The sequence below is a fragment of the Diabrotica undecimpunctata genome, chromosome 1 (assembly GCF_040954645.1).
Source record: "Diabrotica undecimpunctata isolate CICGRU chromosome 1, icDiaUnde3, whole genome shotgun sequence".
NCBI classification, from domain to species: Eukaryota; Metazoa; Arthropoda; class Insecta; order Coleoptera; family Chrysomelidae; genus Diabrotica; species Diabrotica undecimpunctata.
In genome coordinates this window covers 190045538-190066073 of record NC_092803.1, presented here as the reverse complement: position 1 = coordinate 190066073, position 20536 = coordinate 190045538, and the positions used below count along the sequence as shown (strand labels likewise).

The 20536-nt window shown below is 32.3% G+C and overlaps 1 protein-coding gene across 2 annotated transcripts; it reads right to left on the bottom strand.

Moving 5' to 3' along the window:
* Nucleotides 1–7594: 7594 nt before the first annotated feature.
* On the bottom strand, nucleotides 7595–17287 carry RagA-B (Ras-related GTP binding A/B). 2 transcript variants are annotated; one of them, XM_072520874.1, is made up of 4 exons: nucleotides 17242–17287; nucleotides 16011–16122; nucleotides 15856–15955; nucleotides 7595–15797 (listed from the first exon to the last, which is right to left on the bottom strand). In XM_072520874.1, exons 2-4 carry the CDS (start codon nucleotides 16020–16022, stop codon nucleotides 14986–14988), a joined length of 924 nt encoding a protein of 307 aa, XP_072376975.1. In that variant the 5' UTR covers nucleotides 16023–16122; nucleotides 17242–17287; the 3' UTR covers nucleotides 7595–14985. The 2 variants fall into 2 exon arrangements, with proteins under 2 accessions (XP_072376975.1, XP_072376976.1); XM_072520875.1 differs by lacking the exon at nucleotides 17242–17287 and having other exon boundaries at nucleotides 16011–16727.
* Nucleotides 17288–20536: the final 3249 nt, after the last annotated feature.

Below are 20536 nucleotides of genomic sequence, written 5' to 3'. Positions count from 1 at the left end.
ACCAACTAAAACACCCTCTTTTACTTGTGCGCAGTTGACTGTCGCATGTACCGTACTCCGAAAGTGGGGTGGCCACTGTAAGGCTGACGACATTTTTGGAACACTCCCTTCTATTATCTAGATCTTCTCTATTGTTCTGAAGCTATTTTCTTGTGGCATTTTAAAGTAATTACTATTTTAATGGAAATAAGCCACAATTAAAGGTTAAAATAAGTTTATTGACGTTTGACATTAATCCAACTTGTAAATACAATACATTTTGAAGACGGCTATCGCTGTACTCCCGTTCTCCTCCAAACCTCTCGATTCCATCGCTCTTCTAATTCCTTCATTTCATGAGCGTCGAGGTCTTTTTTTTCTTCCATGGGGCTTCCATTTGTGAAGTTTTTGGGGCCAACGTTCGTCAGGCATTCTCAATAGATGTCCGAACAATTTTGAAACTCTTCTTTCTATTCTATCAATGACCGTTTCTGTAGCATTCATGTTATTTCTTATAGATTCGTTGGTCTTCCTTTCCTGCCTTGATGTTCTAGCACTTTTTTTTGTTTTAGTCCTTTAGTTACTTTTATTGGCTCTGATAGTCTATATCCGATTTTTAGGTAAGTAGTGTTATCCCTGTATACTTCTGTGATTATTCCTAAAAGGTATGAACTAATGTCGAGTTGTTGTTAAGCTTGCAACAATTTAAGTCTTGGAACTGGATTATACGCCTTTTCTAGGTCGATGAAGGCTAGATGTACTTCGGTACCAGCCGCTATTCTTTTTTCTATTAATTGTTGGAGTATAAACAAGTTATCAGTGCAAGATCAAAGATCAAAAATTCAAACGTCAATAAACTTATTCTAACCTTCAATTGCGACTTATTCCCATTAAAATAGTAATTAGATCTTATCTCTGTCGTTAGCCCGGTTGGTGTTACTCTTCTTCTTCTTTATTTTTAATGACTGCTCGGATGTAATAATGAACACTATTCCATCTTTCCGTATTCCCGTCATCTTCACGATCATCTCTCTTACAGTCACAGGGTTCATACCTATTTCTTTATACATTCTGTTTCTCTCCACTGTACATCTATTACACTCCAGCCTTGTGTGAGTAACAATGTTAAAATATTCGCAGTATCATTTATCTGTATCTGTCTTTCTGAACCTATGAAAATATGCCCTATAGCAGACAATCTACCCAGTCCCTTAGGCTCGGGATCAGCATCTTTGTCCACTGAGCAACATCTTCCTTGTTGTTCCACTCTTCTTGCCATCTTTCCATTGATCTTTCCCTTTCTTCTTTTAAATATTTAAACTTTGTTCTGAATCATGTTATAAGTTACAATTTAAAATATACTGCGAAAAAGAAGCAGTGGACGATATGCCAGTTTTAGAGAAAGTGGTTATATAGTTAATGGCTCCTTATTTAAATTTTGGACGTACGTACGAATTATTTACTAACAATTGGTACACGGGTGTACCACTCGCAAAAGACTGCTTCAAAATTCTACTCATTTAGTTGCGACACTACGTGCTAACAGGAAGCAAATACCATCTGAAGTAGGAAAAGAAAATTTAAAGAAAAACGCAGTTGTTGCTCGTCAAAACGACTGTGGTACTATTACAGTTCTTAAATGGAAAGACAAAAAAGATGTTTTGTTATTAACCACTAAACATATAGATAAAGTTGCAGAAGTGCATACTCGAAGTGACAATAAAATCTAAACTATGTGTCATAATAGAATATAATATCGGCAAATCTGCTATTGATTTATCTGACCAGATGGCATCCTACCATCAAGCTTTAAGAAGATCTGTAAAATGGTATAGAAAAGTTGCATTCGACATTATTTTAAATACAGCTGTAGTAAACGTAATGTATCTGTATAATTCAGTGACAACAAACAAAAAAATTAAAATTACAGAATTTAAAGAAGAGTTAGTAAAAAGTCTTCTAACAAAAAAGACAGCAGAAAGTTCTGAAAATATAAATCGTTACATTTTACAGAAGACAAACAAAAGAGGAAGATGCCAAAATTGCGAAGAAAGAGGGACGAAAAGAAGCACAACAAACTTCTAAAAATGTTGTCCGAGTTGTTGTAAATACCGTTGCACTGATTGTTTCTTTAAATTGCATTAATCCGTATTTTTAATGTTTGTATTTGATAAATAAACTATTTTTCTTTTCACTTAAAATAGTGTATTATTTTGAAACATCTTTGCCAAAAAATAATAGGTTATATTTCCAAAATTGGTGTAGAAGGCCAACTGATTAAAATTTTCATATAAAATATTAAGCTTGTGCATATGTACAGGTACATACAATGATTGACTACATCAGCATGTTGTGCACCATATAGGTTTACACTTTGTCGTTGGCAAATAGTGCTGTGTACAAATATGATTCATAAATACATAATGGCAAATAGTACTAAATCAGCTTGACAGTCAACCTGTTAAGAATAGTTCCACTAAAAAATTGATGAATCCCTAGATGAGAGTCTTTTTGAGTATCACATACTACACATTTCAACTGCCAAACCCGTCTATACACTTTTGTCGAGTATTTTCACTAAAATTTCTCAAATTAATGAACGATAAAAGAATAAAAGGGCTCACAACAATATTTAACGACATCTATAACACAATCATCATTCTTTACGGCTGAAAAAAATCCAATACGAAAAAATATAACTGTCAAATTATTAAATAACTTTAAATAACTTGCTTTCGCAAAAAGCCTGTAAGAGTCTATGGGAACATCCATAAACTACGTTCTAGAGAAGAGGGAGGGGGTGACTTTGCATATTGCGATGATATTTGACAGGAGGTTAGGGCATGAGTGCATATCGACGTCGTTTGGTATATTTCAATTGAATTATTAACATTAATTAATTATTCTTGTTATGACACATTCGTAAATAGTTTTATAGAATTTTAAAAAATCTAGAAATAACATTGAAATTTTTAAAAAATAACTGAAAAAGGGGGGTCATGACTTGCAATTACGACGTCGACATGGGGGAGGGCCTCCACTGTAAACGACGCTTTACGACAAAGGGGAGGGAGGGTATTAAAAAGTCCATATTTTTTACGACGTAGTTTATGGATGTTCCCTATTCTAAACCAGCAAACGATAAAGACCTATTTTTAGCACCCACTTAAAGAGCTACATTAAATAGTAATTACCGAAAATTTAATACGTATAAGAAACCAAGTGAAAGTGACCTGTGTACAAAAGATTGGAATCGTGAGTAGATATAACTCATTATTATCATCTATTTGAATTTAAATATTTAAGTTAAATTACTACAAATAAAAAACTGATAAACTTATCTTAATATATTTAACTTCACATCGATGAGCCGGTCTACTACCGTAGGCTGTGAAACAGGACCGGTTTCAGTCTGATTTTAAACCTCTAAAAAAACATGTCAGTTTTAAGTAATCTACCACAAAATGTATCATGGTCAAAAGCAGTTAGTCAATAGCAGCGAAGTATTCTAAATTGAAACAGAGAGCTTTTGTGTTTAATATTTTAGTAAAAAAAAAGAGCAAGGGAAATATCCATCTGAGGAAAACATACGTATTCTTAGACAATTTTCCAATATACTGACAAAAGAGTTAAGATTGTCCAGAAGTAACTATGAAAACAGAGTTAGTTCCAGAGGTCCCAAAGATTTTTACAAATACGTGAGATCAAAATTCTGTACGAAAACTGGTATACCATTATTAGAAAAATTGAATGGTGAAATATGTTTTGAAAGAAGACGTTTGCGAATTATTTTCCAAAACATTTATAGTTACCACGGAGTCTACGTTTTCAGATTTGCCTCCTACTGATAGAATAATGGAAAATTTACCCACAATTGACATCTTTACTGAATTGGTCAAAGAAGTATTAGGTTCTTTAACTCTTAGTCTCCCACGACGTTTAGATTTTTTTTGACAGTTACTTCCCAACGGTACTTTTAAGTCCGTCTTATCTTAATGGTTATAAATTTTTACAATAAACTAAAAGCATTGTTTATTGCGGACGATCCTTTCGAGTACCTACAAATCTTATTGCGTATTTAACGCAAAATCGTTTGAATAACCATTAGAAGTTTTAAACATCAGCTGAAAACTACGGTTGTGAGTGAAATTTTATGTGGTAAGTATTATTAAATGTTACGCCTGGGATATAAGGGTACCAGAATTTGATGGCACTTAAAAGTATCGTCGGGAGACTAAGGGTTAAAGACTACTACATCTCATGGATCGGAAAATATTTTACCATTTTTATATCATAATTGTGCAAATAGTTTAGCGGCTCCAATAGCATCTTTACTTTCCAAATCTTTGCAAACAAATTCAATCTCAACTTCAGGGAAATCTGGTATAGTAACGCCGATGTATAAAAGTGGGAATAAACTCCTTTCGACTAATTATCGACCGGTAACAGCGCCACCAACATCAATTAATATAATGGAAAAATTAATCTATCATCTAATTGTTCTGTAACTAGCAACCTCCTTCCCGTTCTTAATGAATTAACTTTGTCTTTGGACCGATATGAGCCGATTAATATTATTTAAGTATATATATTTTTCCCGTGCATATGATAAGATATCTATAAAGGAATTAATGCTGAAGCTAGAACATTAAGGGGTGCGTGGTGAGTTGTTATTGTGGTTAAAAAACAATAACCCTCTTTGAAAAAACTTTTTCGCTCGTGGAAATTGACTGCAGTGTTTCACGTGCAGTAGCCAGTGGTGCCCCTCAGGGATCAATATTAGGGAATATTTTGTTTTTGCTGTACGTATCTGATTTAATATGTGGATCATCATCATCATTCTGGCTTTACAACCCTGCGTGGATCCTAGCCCCCTCAAGAATTTCTCTCCAGTCGTCCCTATCCAGCGCCTTTCTTCGCCAAGCACGTATTCCCATATTTCTCATGTCTTCATCAATGTTATCAAGGTACCTTGTTCTAGGTTTTCCTCTTCTCTAACCAATGGGTCTATCAAGGAGCGTTTTTCTAGCTGGGTCATTTTGTTCCATCCGTATTACATATCCTATCTACCTCAGACGTCCTATCTTAATTTATGTTTTACTATATCAGGGTCGTGGTATATTCTATAAAGTTCGAAGTTGTATCATCTTCTCCACACTCCATTGTCATTCACTGCTCCATAGATTCACCTTAATCCTAACATGTTTTCATTATTTTTTGTTAGAATCCAGGTTTCTGAACCATATGTTAGGACTGGGCATATTATTGTTTTGTAGAGTTTTATTTTTGTATTTCTCGATATAATTGTTAATTTAAGGAGGAGATTGAGCCCAAAATAACATCTGTTTGCAGTGCAAATTTTGCGGTTTATCTCTGAGGTAGTATTGTTTTCAGTGTTAAGGAGCGCTCCTAGGTATACCAATTCGTTCACTGCTTCGATGACGTCGTTTTCTATAACGAGTGGTTGTAGGATTTGTGGTTGCAAGCTTATTTTCATATACTTAGTTTTGTTTATTATAAACTCATTTTTATAGTTGATTCTTTTAATGCTACATACGCCTCTCGTACAGCATTTTCCGTTCTCCCAACAATATTGATATTATCAGCATAGGCCAGGATTTGCATTGATTTATTATATATTGAACCAGTAGTTGTGATTTGTGACATACGTATTACTTTTTCCAGAGCCAGATTGAACAGTATACAGGATAGAGGGTCTCCCTGGCGCAGCCCATTATTTGTTTTAAAAGGTTCAGATAGTTCCCCCTGAATTCGTACGCTACATTCAACTTTTTCAAGAGTTAGTTTTGTTAAATTTACCAACTGATTTGGTATTCCTAGCTTTCATTGCTTTGAACATTACTCTTTTATTCACAGAGTCGTAGGCTGCTTTGTAGTCTATAAATATGTGATGAGTATCAATGCCATATTCCAGTGTTTTTTCCAAAATTTGTTTCAGGGTTGCAATCTGATGAATTGTCAGTTTACCTCCTCTGAAACCAGCCTGGTATTTTCCTACTATCCGTGGTTGGAGCATTCAAAGATATCTCCTTTTTTGTGTATGGTGCAAAGTATTCCAATATTTCAATCATTGGAGAGGGATTTCTGTGTCCATATTTCTTTTATAAGCTGCTGTAATGCCATAATGGTATCATGGCCACCTTCTTTATATAGTTCAGCTGGGAGATTATCTATTCCGGGTGATTTGTTTCTGGCTATTTTTTTAACTGCATCTTTAACTTCAAGAAACGAAACGTTGGTGGTTCCTCTTCCCTCTCGTCTGCTCCCCTTAGCTCATCTCTTTCGTTTTCCAGGTTTTCTTCTTCTTCCTCCATATTAAGTGCCCGGTTCAAATATTCCACCCACCTATTCAATACATCTTTCCTGATTTAACATGTGGATGGCGGTCAAAATCGGTTTTATATTTTCAGATTTAAAGTTATATTACTGTCCAGATATCGTGACCTTATCCAACTATTACAATGAAGCATGAAATTGGCCATTCCAATAAATACGCGTGAGTGTTGTGTCGTTCAATGTGGATATAATAATCCATATTTAACATATTTTTTGAATGGAGTTCCTCTAAAATCGGTACAGAAAGTTAATGATTTTGGTGTTACGGTCAACCAAACATTACTTAATTACATTTACTTAGTAAATTACTTACAATTACTTAGTAAAGCGAACTCTGCTTTATACTTTATATCAAAAGATTTTCATAGAATGTCTTACAGACTTGTTTTTAAAACTCTACAAAAGTTATGTCAGACCTCACCTAGAATTGGCAGTGTCAGTTTGATCACCGCATTTGCAAAGAATGATTAATTTATTAGGAGTACAACAAAGAGCCTCTAAGTTACCTTTAAATTATGGAAGATTAAACTATAAAACCCGAATAAGAAGCCTCAAGTTGTCTCCATTAACTTATAGATGAGAAAGAGGCGATGTCATATATACTTATGGCTCGATATCATTGCATGATAATAAAGAAGCATAACATCTCAATAAATATAAAGGAAGCATTAGGAGAAAGCATGAATGTTAAAAATACCATAGCTTCATTAAGAGACACTGGTTTATATAAGTTATATAAACCATTACTTGTATTATATTTTATGTCGCTAATAGTACAAGGTCACACTGCAGGATCACTACGTTCATAACGCAGTTAGTAAAACTCACATTTTTACACACATTTAAAATTAGGAGAATACATTGATAATAGCCTGCCAGTCAAAAAGTGGCCGTAAATATTTTTAATTCAATTAATATCTAATAATTAATTTTTGAGCAAACATTTTAATTTGTTCATTTATTTTTTAAATAAAATACGCTGCTCATGACGTATATGCATGTTTTTTTTTTATATCATTTTAATTAAAGTAAAATACAGTTAGCGCTCGACGACACTGGCTTGACAAGTGATAATATGTATATTATATCTAAAGAAATCAAACTACAAACGGCGCATGCTTTAAAATCTCACATAACTTTTCGTTAACTATTTTCAATTGTCTTAAACATAAAGCGAATATAATCAACTGAAAAATGCAAAAATAATGAGGACACCATATGTGTAAGGGTTTGTATATATAAAACACATATTAAAAAGAGTACATATATTTTACTCAGAATATTAAATGGTAATTTATAAAAATGTGTGCAACGATCTATTTCGACTACGATAATAAATATATACAGATTTTATTTACACTGAACATAAAATGACAACTATTTAATATAACTATATATTTTACAACAAATTAAATAGTCTGGTAGTTAATAATCTTATTGGCATCTAGGTATTTATACATTGAGATGCATATTCGCTCTGTACGTGACTGACGCGACACCTACAGCCTTCATCTTACAGTTTTGGAGTCTACCAATTTTCAGGTTAAACATATGACATTAATGACATATGTTTGACATTGTTAAATACAGGCGAAATTGACAATTATTAATAATTAACTTTTTAACTATATTTTTTCAGTTTATGTACAAAATAAATGTAGTATTAAAAACTGGGTTTCTCAAAATTCATCATAATATATCTTTTTAACCACAAACGGAAAAGAAAGGGAAAAATCTAGTACTGGCAAATCAAGTTTTTCACGTGAAAGAGCATATAGTAATTAAAAACAGTAATAGTAAAAGTTATGATATAAAAGCTAAAGTCATCAGACACTCTGCAGTTAGCTTGAAGCCTTATAAAATATCATTTAAGGTAAATTATTTAAATATTTCCTTTTTTAATTGCATAAAAATGATGTTATGTGATATTTACTTTTTCATATTAATCGCACGGATCCATCTTTTTCTTTTCTCTAATTTATATGTAATCTTTGGAAACCTATAAAAACTACACTTGCTATTTTTGCTATTATTAGCACAATTAAATACGCAATATGTATTTGCACACATTTTTGATAAAATTTATGCGTATAAAGACTCCAATTGTGTCATATTTCGCCGCTACGCACGCTGGCATCGTTTCAAGGTACCCCTACCATGGTCACGCACGGAGCGAATAGCCATATTGCAAAGAAAAATTGTAACACGCTTTGGAAACATTATATACAACTTCCCTGCAGAAATAAGTGATTTCGATGTACTTAAATAACTTTTTAAAGAAAGATTTTGAAATAAACATCAGCTAAAATATAACAGAAAATAAAAAGTTTTGCAGCTTTTTATATTAGGTTTCAATCAAGCAATAAAATATTTCAATCCCTTTCAAGCTCTGATATCGACAGTAATGAAAAATGCAGCTGATCTTGCCTTCCTTCAATTAAATAAAAGAAAACAAATATTCAAAGCTCAAGTAAGGCCACAATCAATACTTTTCTGTGAAATTTGTAGGATGAAGTTTGCCGTAAGTATCACAAATGCTGTCCAAAATCCATCGATGAATTGAAAACTGCAATGTTGAATTTCACTGGGTTAGTTAAAGAGGAATTGTTACAGCCTGTGTTTGGAGGCATGATTAGACCAATTGAAATTTGTATTAAACAACAACGAAGGCACTTTTAACACTTAATTTGAAAGTCTTGTAAGTTTTAGAATGAATATTGAATCGAATGCCATTTGTTTGTCTATTTTATTGTTAGCCTATTCTCGTCAATAATACAAGACTTTGACTTTATATTCACCAATATTAATTTAGTGATTTTATAAGATTAATAAAAATTACAAATATGCTCAATATATTTATGCTCAAACTTCTTTGTACTTTTATATTCAGTTAAATATATCAAAACAAGAGCCTCGACAAACATGTGTAATTATATAAAGGCCTCAGCAACTGCCTTGTATATTGTGTTCAAAAGAACATTGCGTCGATATTTATATCTGTCAGACATCCCGTTAGAGCCACAATATATTTTGCAACACAATCTTTTTTAGCTATTATCGGAAGGAGTGAATCATTGGTCATTTTAGAAGTTTAACTCTTGGTAACACAATAGTGTATATTTAAACTCATTTGAAAACTGTCTACAGTGATTTGATATATGAAAAAATTCATTTTTCAGTCTTGTAACGTTACAAAAAACCTATATACAAAGACAGTCTTCAACGGAAGATATTTTAAATAGTTGTCATGTACATTTTTAGCCCTACATCGGACGAGTGAGACCAGTCATTTCACGCCCTAGTTGACACATATTTATAGATATAAAGAGTGCAAATAAAAGAATTTCGACAAAAATAAACTAGTATATATTCACACTGCTTCAGAGGCACTCTCTAAAAAATTTAAGAAATTATAATTTTTTTGAATATTTTATATAAGTACAATAGGTTATGTAGTGTATGTTGAAGGGAATACGCAAATTTTCAGAATCTGGAAAACGATAAAATTCTTAAAACTCACTGCTTCGCGGAAGAAATTTTTTTGCCGACTAATGTAGTGATCTTAAAGAGCTTTAGATGTTTCTTATGGTATACTATCGCTATTAGGTTAAACATGATAAACTGATGGATGTGCTCAGAAAAAAAACATTGACGAACGAGATATAAGATCGATATCAAACCTCTACTACTATCAGCGAACAGCAATAAAAATTGAGGGTAAAATTGACGATCTCAACTCAGAAAACCAAAACAATAGCAAATAACCAACCAAAGTAAATTAGAAGTCGATGGCGTCAGCACTGAACAAGTAGTGGAAGTGAAATACCTTGGCATTACACTGTCCAGCTATGGAGACCTGTAGGGAGAAGTGAGAGATCAAGTACAAAAAGCAAGTAGACTAGAAAGATGCCTTAACACTATAAAATGAAACTGACATACTAACACTGAGATGAAATCAATAATTTATAAAGCCAGTATAATACCAATAATGACGTTTACATAAAAAGGAGATCTGATATAGCTAGTATAGCTGGAAAATTGCTCGAATATGAAGCAGATCAATGTGATGTGAAAAATTCGAATAGAGAGCTGGTTTATTTTTCATGCCAGTGGCTCTCGTCCGCGTCCCCTCTAACCCCGCACCAGCGGTTTTAAACACGTGTAAACACATGACAATACGACACGACACTGACAATAAAACAAACGACTGACTTCACCAAATAGGAACTGGCGTGTAAGTGAGGCTGGTGCCAGATTCTGGATACGTGTAAACGTCCCTGTCCAGCGCTGTCCTAGTCAACCACTCGCATGTCAGTTACTGGATACATGTAAATTTGGCTTAACTCTCGGTATTTTTACTTGTCGATGAAAGTTAATAGAAAATTGGATGGATCGATAAAGATGAATTGGAAATAGAGATTTTTGCTGATAAGTGCAGAATGTAGACTTGAAAAAAGTGCTCGAAAAAAGGTATACAGGACGAAATACTGTCTACAGCTGAAGAATGTTATTTTACAATTAGTAAGTCAATATCTAACAGCAATCTTATAACATCAACTGATGCTAGATGCTCTATTTGTTTGATTTTGGTAATTGATTTTTGTTAATACTGGATATCACGTGTCACACGCAACAAGTATGATATAAAGTCTCTCGATAAGGTTAGGATTTCTAAAATGGACTAAACTACCCAAAACCTTAATATTTCTCTTATTGGGCAGCTTTGAAATTATCTCTGAAGGCGTAAATACGTAACAAACCAATCACAACAATAAGTGAAAGGTTTCAATTGGATATGAATGAAACTCAAAAAGATTGTAATACCTAAAAACAAACCAACGTTTGATTATACAAAATTAGAACAAAATTATTACAAAAAAAGAAAAAGATAAATACATCAAAAAGTGATCCAACAAGTCAACTCAAATCTAACAGAAGTAGGAGAAGAAATCTTAACATCAGAAGATGTCAATAAAAAGTTGAGCAATATTCAGAAGGCAAAAAACAGAATTGGATGACTTCAGAAATTCTAGCATTAATGGAAGAGAGGAGAAAAGCCAAAGGGAGAAATAAATTGGCCGAAGAGTATGTTGATGGCGCTCCAGCTATTGATATCCACAACCATATAGACATTCAGGTTTAGTTAGCATTGGAACAAGTTTTATAACAAACAGAATTGGAAACACCTAATGAGCGCCTCAATGATTGGTATTATAGAAACTAATTTTTTCTTAGCCTATAAATACTTTAGTAAAAAGACTTGGTCTCACACGAATCTTTTACAGACAAATTGGGATTACAGCAAAGAAAAAAATGCATGGCCAGACGACCAAGAAACGCAAATAGTTTTATATGAAAGACCTACTCCAATACCTAATAACAATTAAAATCGTCTCAACCATGTATTAAAAGCATTGAGAAGCGATAAACAAAGAGTACAAAGAAAATGTGTAGTTGGTTCCCGCATTAATCATTAACAACAAATATCAAGTTATTTTTGTGAAAACTGTGGAATTAAATCGGTGTTATGTGCTCAAACAACAGGTCGCAATTGTTTTGCATACCATATTTTACATGGAATTCCATCCAAAAGCGTTAAGTTTTCATTATAAAAGAAGTTCAGTCCATACTATCCGCAATATTTTGTCTACTCAATAACTTTAACGTTTGTTTAAATTTTCATTTTATTTCCATAATTTTTTTTAAATGAAACCTTTTGTCGGACGTCAAGGGTGCCTTTTATTTTTTTAATAGATTTTACATGATTTAGTAAATGTTTATGTTCTTAAAAAACCTCAAAGATTACCTTACATCCTATATACACGCCATTGATATATTTCTTTGTATTGCCGGAATCTTTCAAGTCCTGCTGGAAGGACAGATCATATAAAAATCGTTGAGTTCTTCTGGCAGGACATAACCTCTGTTCAACTGTCCTGCCGGAAGAGGCTTCTGGTAGGATAAACCACTGGACGTTCTATCATTAATGATAGCAATAACTCTAATTTTTCAATAAACTTATTAATTTTCTATTTTTCTTTATGAAAACCTCTGATATGATAAAAGGGTTACTGATTCCATTCATAATGTATTTACTAAGACACCCAAATAAATAATATACAAAAAAAATTTTGATTTCCTAAATTTTTTAGTGTTTTGTGTGATTTTTTTTCATTGAAATTTTTCATTTTGGTCATTAAAGTCTTTATCTCTGTGTAATAACGTGTTGTTCGTCCGTTACAGGGCTTATAGATACCGTGAACATAAATTAAACATTTAAACAAAAATTTGGCACATTACTTACAAATAAATATTAATAATAAAAGTATGTAAATGGCATATACAAGTAAAATTCAGGGTCTAAACAAAAAAGAGATATTTGTTGAAATTGGTGTAATTATTCGGCCCTCAATGACTTAAATTCTGACAATTTACATACTTTCTTCGAAGAAAAATGTCATTTTTTGAACACATTTTTAATATTTCTTGCATCCATTTCTTTTTGTATCACACCAATTTAATGCGTTTGCTGTGGTTATGATACTAAAACCTTTTGGACAGTATAACAAACACAAAATAATGTTTATCTCTAACGTGGAAAATTCAAAGTACACAAATTAATTACAGTATAATATTAGAGCCTGGCAAGAACGTTCCTCTTGATGAGTCGATAACACTGTATAGACTCCCTGTTTGGTCTTCAGTTTTCCAATTCATTTTAAATTACAGATACTGTTCAACGGTTAATGAATATTATAGACCTTTAAAAATGATAAAATCAAAGAGTGGTACCAAATAGTTTTTGAGATCGGAGTATATTTTGTCCTTAGCCTTGGAAACAGAACAGAAAACAGTCTTTGGAAGTCATATCTTTCAAAATCAAAATGATTTCAGAGCTGGTCACTCCAGTATGGACAGAGTTATACAGAAACGCATAGAAAGAGGGTCAATTGTCCATTTAACGTTTTTTGACATTGAGAAAGCCTACAATACTATACCATTAAATAAGTTGGTTGTGCATGAAAACAATGGTGTCAGTAAATGTTACATTAAAGCTGTAAGCCCTATACTCAAGATGTACCAGCGCATCAAAGTAGGCAAGACGACAGCTGAAGATTTGCAGATTAGTAAAGACTGAAGGCAAGGATGTTGCTTAGCACCGCTATTGATTAAAATATACCTTGAAAAAGCACTCAAAATATGGCAATGGAAATGTAGCCTAATGGGAATCACAGTGGACAATGACACAATATTCTCTTTTATGTTAGCTTAAGTAGTGATAGCTGCTGGTACTGACGACTTAAGCTATATACTAAGGAAACTGATTGTGGAATATGAGAAATTAGGATTAAAAATAAATGCACAGTCCATCTAATTTACAAACCGTTGCACGTCATCGGCGTCATAGCCCGTGACGTCACATGATACCAACACGAAATATTTAGGTGGTAGGTGTGTTCTTTTTTAGAATCACTTTGCCGAGTACACTGGCGTTACAGCCACTAGACATATTTTATTATATACGCGTAGAAATAATATTTAAAGATTTCTATTAATGTTAACTTAAAGAAATAGACAACAATATGTTTCATTCAATTTGTATAAATGCATTATAAAGCGTTTTCATGAAGAACATTTGTTCGGAACACACTGTAACTGTAATCGAACAAAGGTGAAATTTTGGCATAAATTGGTAACACTTATTTGACAGTTGCGGTGTTGACACTTTTTGTACTTTATTATTTTAAATTTTAAAGTGAATACCTCTTGTTTTATATTTTTACCTATTTAATAAAATCTAATCTTACTAATTTGTAAATTAGATGGACTGTACATAAGACCAAATATTTGGTAATTGGCGATTAAAACAAGTAAGATCTCATATATAAAACAAAATAAAAAGCCAACTCAACAATGGTTTACAAGTCCATTATTGAAAACATATGTACATATCAATCAGAAATACAGAAAGTTCGAAATAAAGATACAGACCAATTGCTATCACTAGAAATGGAGTACTGAGAATGAAGTGCCAAGATTTTCAGGCTGGAAATGATGGCATTAAAAAAAATTATGAATTTAGATGGTATATATAATAAAAACAATACAAAAGAAAAAAATTGATGTGGTATGAACATTTAGAATGAATGAATGACACTAGATGGCCAAAAAAATATGGATTTGGGTCCCAGAAAATACGAAACAAGGCCAGCTACCCAGAAGCTGAAAAATAGATGTCAAAGAAGCAATAAAGAAGAGCCCTGATAAAACATGTCAGTCAAAATGAAAATTCAAAATAATAGAGTGGTTGTCAAAGCAGTACTATCAGCATTTGTAATTTCTAAATAGATGGTGTTCTATCTTAACTTATTTCATCAGTAAAGATCTACAGTTCCAACTATACAGAGTGTAAGTAATCCGTGTAAATTAAAAATATTTTCAATGATGATGCTACACAAATATAGTGCTTATTACATTTTTATACATACATAAATATATATTATATTATATATATATATATATATATATATATATATATATATATATATATATATATATATATATAATATATATCACTGAAATATAAAGGCAATAACATTTCATATGTAGGTATGTATCTGACCCATATTTACTGTTTACAAACAAAACTTATCTGGCCATAGTTGAAGCTGAGCTGGAGACTTTCTCCAGCTTTTCAAAGTGTTTCCTAGCATTTCTAATATTAATCAGTGTCACTTCTGAAGGAATCTGAGGATCAGACATACAAACCATAACATAAGTATTACTTGTAAACATATCAATATAAGCAGCAAATGCAGAGTTCCTGACTTCCATGCTCTGAAATTGTGCAGCCAACTTGGAACATGACAGCTTAAACTGCTTTATAATATTAGAAACTTTCTCAAACCTGTGCACATCTCTGTGTTGTTTTCTCTGACAATGTGAGATTACTAGGAAAGTAGCTTTCTCAAAAAGCAGTACTTCATCAGCATCTACAATATTGGCAAAAAGGTGCAGACTATTTTCTAACTCTTTTACATTAGGTATTAACATATAAACTATACTAGACCAAGCCCTATACAAAGTTTCATCCCAAATAGAAGTTCGGAAGCAAGTACAATCTAATGGCATAGATAAACGCTTTAAATCAGATTCTCTTTCTTTAAAAATTATATCCCTTTGATCTTCAGCTACCAAGTCCATTTTGTGAATAAGACAAAATATTTTAGCTTCTGGAGAGTTCTGTATTATTGCCTCTAAACATGACTGATAGTAATGCATATCCCTTTCAAGTTCTCTACTTTCTACATCAAATACATAAATAAGAACTTCTACATTTCGAAATATGTTATCTCTTTGAGAAGCAAAGTAATTTTCCATAAAGGCTTCTTGACCTCCACAGTCCCAAAGGTTAAGGACCAAGTTTCCAAGGAATCTCACATGAGAATGTTCCACATCAACTACAAAAACAACCTTATTAGTTTCCCCTGGACTAATTAGTAATATTCATAGACCTACTTGTAGCTCCCAATCTCCTTGTATCTCGGGCAATATAATTTGCAAAAATTATAGATCTCATACTTGTTTTCCCAGAGCCACTTTTGCCCATGAGTAACACCTACAAAAGAATAATTTAATTATTTGTTAAAAAGTACCAAATTTGTATTAATTACCTTTTTCTTCATTTTGGAGTACTTTTTCAAACAATTTACACTAAAATCAACAGCTGACTTCAATAAAATAACAAAGAAATTGGTATATGATAAATTCGATATATCATATTATCAAAGAAGATAGACGCTTATAGAAGACCAGTTCAAATGGGCGATTTGGTTACGGTTTAAGAGGGTGGCTGCATAAACTCACAGCGTGGTGCCGTGGCCGTCGGCTTAAAACTATCTTGAAAATTTCATAATGAAATATGTAGTTAGGGGGAAGTGGGAAAGGAGTACGAACGGGTAACTTTGCATGTACGCCTAAACAAATTTCGATGCCATTGATTTGCAAACTGTCTTTTTTTTTGTTTTTTCACAATAAAATCTTTATTTTCAATATATTAAATTGTTAAATTTTTAATTTTAAAACTTAAAAATGTATGATATTTACAATATTCAAAGTATTTATTTTTTTAATTGTATAACTTTGAATTAAAAATTGGTTTGTTCCAACACAACGAAAAACCGTCACATAACTTTTTATTATACTGTTTTTCTGCCCAGAAATTAACGAAACAATTTTAAAAAATTTCAATTTAAAAAAAAGTATTCAATGAAACTTTTTACTAAATTATGAAATTTTCCATTTCGCCAAAACTTCCATTTCATCCAAAATTTTTCAATAACAACAAAAAGCATTCCTGATTTATTTTTGAAATAACAAAATAAACTTTAACAGTACATTTTAATGAATAGTACCTACCTATATGTGAAAGTTTTTACGCTGTATGGGTACTATTTAATCTTGTTTTAAAATAACAACTAATAGTATCTAAAACATAATTTTCACAATGAATGAATATTGGTGAAATTATTACAATATAGTCTTAAACTGATTTATACTTAAGATTTGTACATATTTCAATTAAAAATTTGAATTATAATAATTTTTCTAAAAAGATTAATTTATTAAAAGTTAAAATAATATTATTTTCTTTAAACAATTTTATAAAACGCAAAAATTTAATCCTATTCTACGACCACGCGGCATCTACATATAAAAATATCTAAAGTTGCATTTATTGCCCCACTCTTTCATATTTTAGAAGCAAACCGCTCCTTAGTGGTACCACGTGCAACACGTGCGTTCCACTCGTCCCACTTTTCTTTATCTATGTCACATCTTTTGCTATGCTCAAAAATAACAGTGAAAAATTCTTCTATAAGCGTCTATATTCTTTGATATTATTTTGGAGTAAATAAATGTTCCAATTCCATTCCATATCATTGACAGCTGTCACGTGTCACGTTATAAATTTTGATTGTTAACTGAAGACCTGCTGACAGTAGGATATATTTCTATCATATACCTATTGCTACTCCTTTTAATATAGGCAACTAAATTATCACAGTACAAGAAGATACACATATTTAAATATGACTTAAAAAGAAGTACTTCTACGTTGTCTCCGAGGTGAAACTTTGAGAGGAACTAGAGAAAACAAAACATAAGTATAAACCTTATAAATAAAAATAGATGCCAACCTATTGTCGTTGGACAACACACTTTTTTGCAATAAAGACTTGAAGTAGAGTTATCGTTATTTTCCGACTCACAAAAAAAAAACAATAAATACAACAATGTATAGAGCAAAAAAGACTAATACAGAAAACAAAATGGCTATAGAAAATGACACTACAATACTAAATGATACGAATCAGGAAATCAAAGACAAATATTTGAAAACAAGAAGAATGAAAAAAAAAGTGGATAAATGTTAAAATGCTGGATATAATTGAAGTAGAGGGAAGCTAAGAGATAATAACATGGTGGAGAATCTAAATGTATTTTAAGGCTTTTAGGTAAGCTAAAAATAAATATATGAGTGAACAACGCGAAGAAATTTAAATATTGGAGAAAAGATATGACTCGTTTTATATTCATCAGTGTGTCTAGTAAATAGGGATGTTACACCCGAGTTATAACACAATGACCGCTAGAATTTAGTATATTCGATCACGTAAATTCAATAAGAGGTAACCGCCTATCAGCAGCGAATATTCTGGAATCTTACAACACTAATTGCGAGTAACTGGAACATCAAATTTAACAAGTGTATTTATTATAAATAAAGCATCGCAAAACCACCTCTTTTCAGTTTGATATATTTGTAGTCTGAATATTATATTTTAATTTGTAACTAAAATCTTTGCTAGTGTAAACAAAAGTATATTTTGAGTGTCTCTGCTTTTTCAAAAGAACATTCATAATTCCCGTAACAGACACGGAAAAAAATGGAGATCTGAAAGAGTTATGTAGAGGAGAAGACGTTGTGATAAAGACAGGCGTATTACCGCCACTATTTTTAACATTTTCTCAGAAGAAATATTGAAAGTCTAGGTACTGATAAATGGAGGATGTCTGAATAATTTTAGATATGCAGAAGACACAATAATCTTCGTAGATAGCATGCAACAGTACCTAAATAAAGTGCAAATAGACATGCTAGTCACAATATAAACATTTGATGAAACGTAGATAGTTTATTGTAATAAATTATAGTGCATAATATTTTTAGTTTTTTCGTATGGAGAGAAAACAAATAGCGCTGATGGTTTGCCGACTCTAGAGTACTTTACGTACAACCACAGTTATGGTTCCACAGTCCGTGCAAAAAACACGAAAATTCAAGGTTTATTCCAGACACCTATAACGATTGTCCTTAGGATTTATTTAGGTATATTGCAAATGCGCCGGAAGCTGGACACGCTTAAATTCAGAAGCAAAGTCAGTTGGCATTAATAGTATTCTTAGAATAAGGACATCCTTGCCTTTGAACTTTCCTGATTATAGTAGCTTCAACCAAATTTTTTATATCATTTTACAGCGAGTCTTGTTCCATTGTACACTTTCGGCTGATTCAGATTTCATAGCACGATTATCACCGATCCAAGTGCAAACTTGAGCTGTAAATTGTGTGGCGGTAATCCTGGTAAATCCAATGAATTTAGGAATTCATTTGGATAATTGACGACATCATTTGGATCGGTAATGAAATCTATCGACTTAAATGAGTGTATTTGTCCATTAATTTGACACTGAATTTTTATATTTAAACCATCTACGTCCTTAATTTTCGCTGCTAAAATGGCCGTTCGCTCAACCAAGCGTGTTTTTTTATTTGCATCAATATTTGGAAACACTTTCGAAATTAATTCTTCCTTGAGCGTGTTAATTGTCAAAAAACAGTCAACAGGAATTTTCCCATTGCCACCAAGTCTAATAACGCCTTTGCCAAAACTTCCGCCTATATATCATTTTGTAAAGCCAGACGCATGTTCATTAACTTAAGATTTTTCATATATCTCCGATGTAGTTTAGTTGTCAGAGATTTGATTTCTAAAATCGAGACGAACAATCTGATCTTTGTTGAGAATGTCAATTTTTGGGCCCCAAAAAAAATTTGCCATTCCTACCCCGAACTTCCCTTTAAAACCCCCTCGTATGGGGGGAAATGGATAAATATAGCCGAGATAATTTTGAACGAAAATGTTTATTAGCACTTTTTCTGTAGAATGCACCGTTCTCTCATAAACAACACTTGAAGCGAACGCCGATTTTGAATGTAAGTTACGTGCGAGTCTAACCAAAAGATATCGAATTTTTACCATTGAGTTGAAATTGAGTACAAATTGAAGTTAAAATTGATTTCGCGTGCGTAACTGACATTCAAAATCGCCGGTGGCTTTAAGCTTTGTTTGAGAGAACGGTTCGTTCTACATAAAAAGCGATAATAAACATTTTTGTTCAAAATTATCCAAGCTACATTTTTTTCTACGGCGTGGAGTACAGATTCTTGGTAAATCGATTCGTTTCGCCCCCACCCCCACGAGGTGGATTTTAGGGGGAAGAGTGGTAAACTTTTTGCATATTTTTGGAGTCCCAAAATGGACATTCTCAGCAAAATTCAGCTGGTTTATATGACTTTTACAGATTCAATGGCATTTTCGTCTCTGACGACTGTTGCCAACTTTGCTTGCAATTGTTTTTACTTATATTATCTAGGTCTGTTACTGGTAAAAGTATGTTGTTTATGTAGTGTTTAATTATGCTGCAGATTTAGCTAAATGTCGACTTCTTCATTTCCTAATATTCCGGAGTCCGACATAAGAGTTTTCTTCTTATTCAACAAATAATAATTGAACTGCCCGTGGAAGTAATATCATAATGTATTCTTAATTTCTATCTCAATGTAGTTTAGGCTTTTTGTGATTTGTATTGAGTGGAAGTCTGTCCACAATGCTTCTACAATCGGTGAAAATGATATAATTGTCCATACCAATAAAGGCTATATATTTTAACTCAAGTAATAATGCCAATAGTTCAATTTGTAATCAGAATTACAATGATATATTGCACAACCCGTTTTATTTTGGAATTTTGGAGCCGTCAGTAAACATATTGACATATGAACTACTGTTCTTAAATTGTTTTGTAATACTGCCTGGTAGATTTGAATCCATGTAATATGTTTTTATTACCT

Coding starts and splice junctions, on each gene's coding strand:
- RagA-B (XM_072520874.1), bottom strand. Junction 15,798..15,855: donor AAGGAGATTGGGAGCTACAA/GTAGGTCTATGA, acceptor TTGTTTTTGTAG/TTGATGTGGAACATTCTCAT.